We start from the raw sequence: 2146 nt of genomic DNA, 5'->3' as shown, positions 1-2146 counted from the left end.
TAGCTCTAAGAAAGTGGCTGATAGTAAAGAAAATGAATTTGTTAGCCCTTTACCTCTTAATATGAACCCAAATGTTATGTCTCAAGACCCACAACATGTGAACCAATTTTTGGACAAAAATGATCAGAAGGTGATTTTACAAAAGACAACAAATGAGGGTATGGAAAATAGCCATCCAAGAGTACCTGCTACAGAAGAACATATTGATAAAATGTACCTTGATATTCTGAGGAAAAAAACATCTGTTAATCCTTCATTATTAATTCAGGATGACAAAATTAATAAAGTAAGTATTTATCATCTAAATTGATTATGTTGGGAACTGAAGTTATGTAAAGTATATGGGTACTATTAGTAGGTGTGTGCTTCTTAAACTAGTGGGATTAGTTATATATTGACCTCCCCAGTAGATCCTGGATGTTTGTTGGTGATATTTATTATAACACCATCAATCCTCAAATTCCACTATAACGTTAGCTTTCTTTTAGAAGCCATTTTTACACTTCTTTTTTTTCAAGTAAATATTGTTCAGAATTTGAATAGTATAAGAAAATAAAATTCATTCATCATTGTAGTGCTCATTGTTCAATCTTTCTAATAGTTTGTATTATAGGTAAGTTGGCATTTTGTAGGAATACTGTTAGCAACCATGAAGAAACTTATATTTCACTGTTTGTTTCTTTTTCCTCTATTGTTGATTTCTTCTGCTTTACAGTTCCCATGATCTGAATGTTCTATTTGTTATAATTTTGAATTATGTGTTTGCTCTAAGGCATCTCCACTTCTTTGTAGGATAAGACAAGGTATTAATAAATTTTTAAAAACATCTTGAGAAGTCCAGAGGAAAAAAGATACGATTTTATGTCATTTCAAAATATGTTCTTCCTTGCTCTCTTCCATGTTCATTCTGATAATTACACATCTTGCTTTCTGACAAGCTTATTTTTCTTTATAGTTTTGCTTTACTTTATTTCAGTGCTAACTTGGAAGGTGTGCTTCAAAATACTAAAATTCTGATGCATTAGACTTAAGAACTTTACTACAGTAGTTTGCCTTTTACAAACTACATTGTCTGATAATCACTGTTTTACCGTCTGCTAAATCTTCATTTACAATAATAGTTGAAGTTCCTTTAGGTACTAAAGAGTTTGTGCTTGTTGTGTGCAGACTTATAGATCTCAACTCAGTTCTGGAGAAGAAGGGACTGTAGTTGGCAAACAGGCATCGTACAAGAAGGTCAGAAGTGCACCTCCTTTACTTAAAAGGAAACCCCAGAGTGGATTATATGCATCAGTCAGGAGCTCCGGCTATGGCAAACCCAGTTCACCACTCAACTTGTCTACTCTTGAAAAGAAAACTTCAAAGGATGTTATAAAAAGCAAAAATTTGAGATCCATACCCACCTCAAGTCAAGCTAGGAAAAAAGGTAATCATATACTCCTCATAATAGAAGACTGTGTATATAGTATATTATTTTACTTTCTTCATTTTTAGGGAAGAGAATTAATCTTAAGTTACTGCATTCCACGTCTGAAAGATGCAATTTACAGACGGTGACGGGGCTTATCCCAGGGTGGTGGCAGTGGATGTGATGAAAAGTGGTTGGATAAGGATATATTTAGAATGTAGAACAAAAAATCTAAAGAATTAGTTTTGGGTTGCTAAAGTTTTTGGCTTGAGCAACTGGAAGAATGGAGTTACTATCAGTTGAGATGGGGAAAAGCACAGTAGAATAGATTTGGGGGTTGAAGGAAGACTGGGAGTTTAGTTTTAGAGATGATAATTTTGAGATATCTATTCATCATGTAAATGGAGATGACAAGGAGGCAGTTAGATATGAAAGTCTGAAGTTCAAGAGGGAGGTATGAACTGTAGATGTCATTTGGGAGTTGTTAAAAACTAATAAAGATGTTTTTTCCAGCCATTAGACTGAGAGTACCAAGAAAGTGAGCATAGTTAGAGGAAAACAGCAAACCAAGGCCTGAGTCCTGGGCATGCTAACCTTTAGAGGTCAGGCAGAAGAGGATGAACCTGCAAAGGAGACAGTGTGAGGTTGGAGGAAACCTGTGAACGTGTGGAATCCTGAAAACTAAGTGAAGAAAGTGTATTAAGAAGAATCCACTCTGTCATTTGCTGCTGAAGAAAA

The 2146-nt window shown here is 34.7% G+C and overlaps 1 protein-coding gene across 1 annotated transcript in view; it reads left to right on the top strand.

The window, feature by feature from the left end:
* Nucleotides 1–2146, top strand: part of CEP162 (centrosomal protein 162kDa) — a 110059-nt gene that overhangs the window by 63914 nt on the left and 43999 nt on the right. The window contains exons 6-7 of the mRNA XM_012638180.1: nt 4–286; nt 1168–1426. Of these exons, the coding sequence (XP_012493634.1) occupies nt 4–286; nt 1168–1426 (542 nt within the window). The remainder of the gene's footprint in view (nt 1–3; nt 287–1167; nt 1427–2146) is intronic.

Source organism: Propithecus coquereli, unplaced genomic scaffold (assembly GCF_000956105.1).
Source record: "Propithecus coquereli isolate 6110/MARCELLA unplaced genomic scaffold, Pcoq_1.0 Scaffold127, whole genome shotgun sequence".
Taxonomy (NCBI): Eukaryota; Metazoa; Chordata; class Mammalia; order Primates; family Indriidae; genus Propithecus; species Propithecus coquereli.
This window is presented reverse-complemented; position numbering and strand designations above follow the sequence as displayed.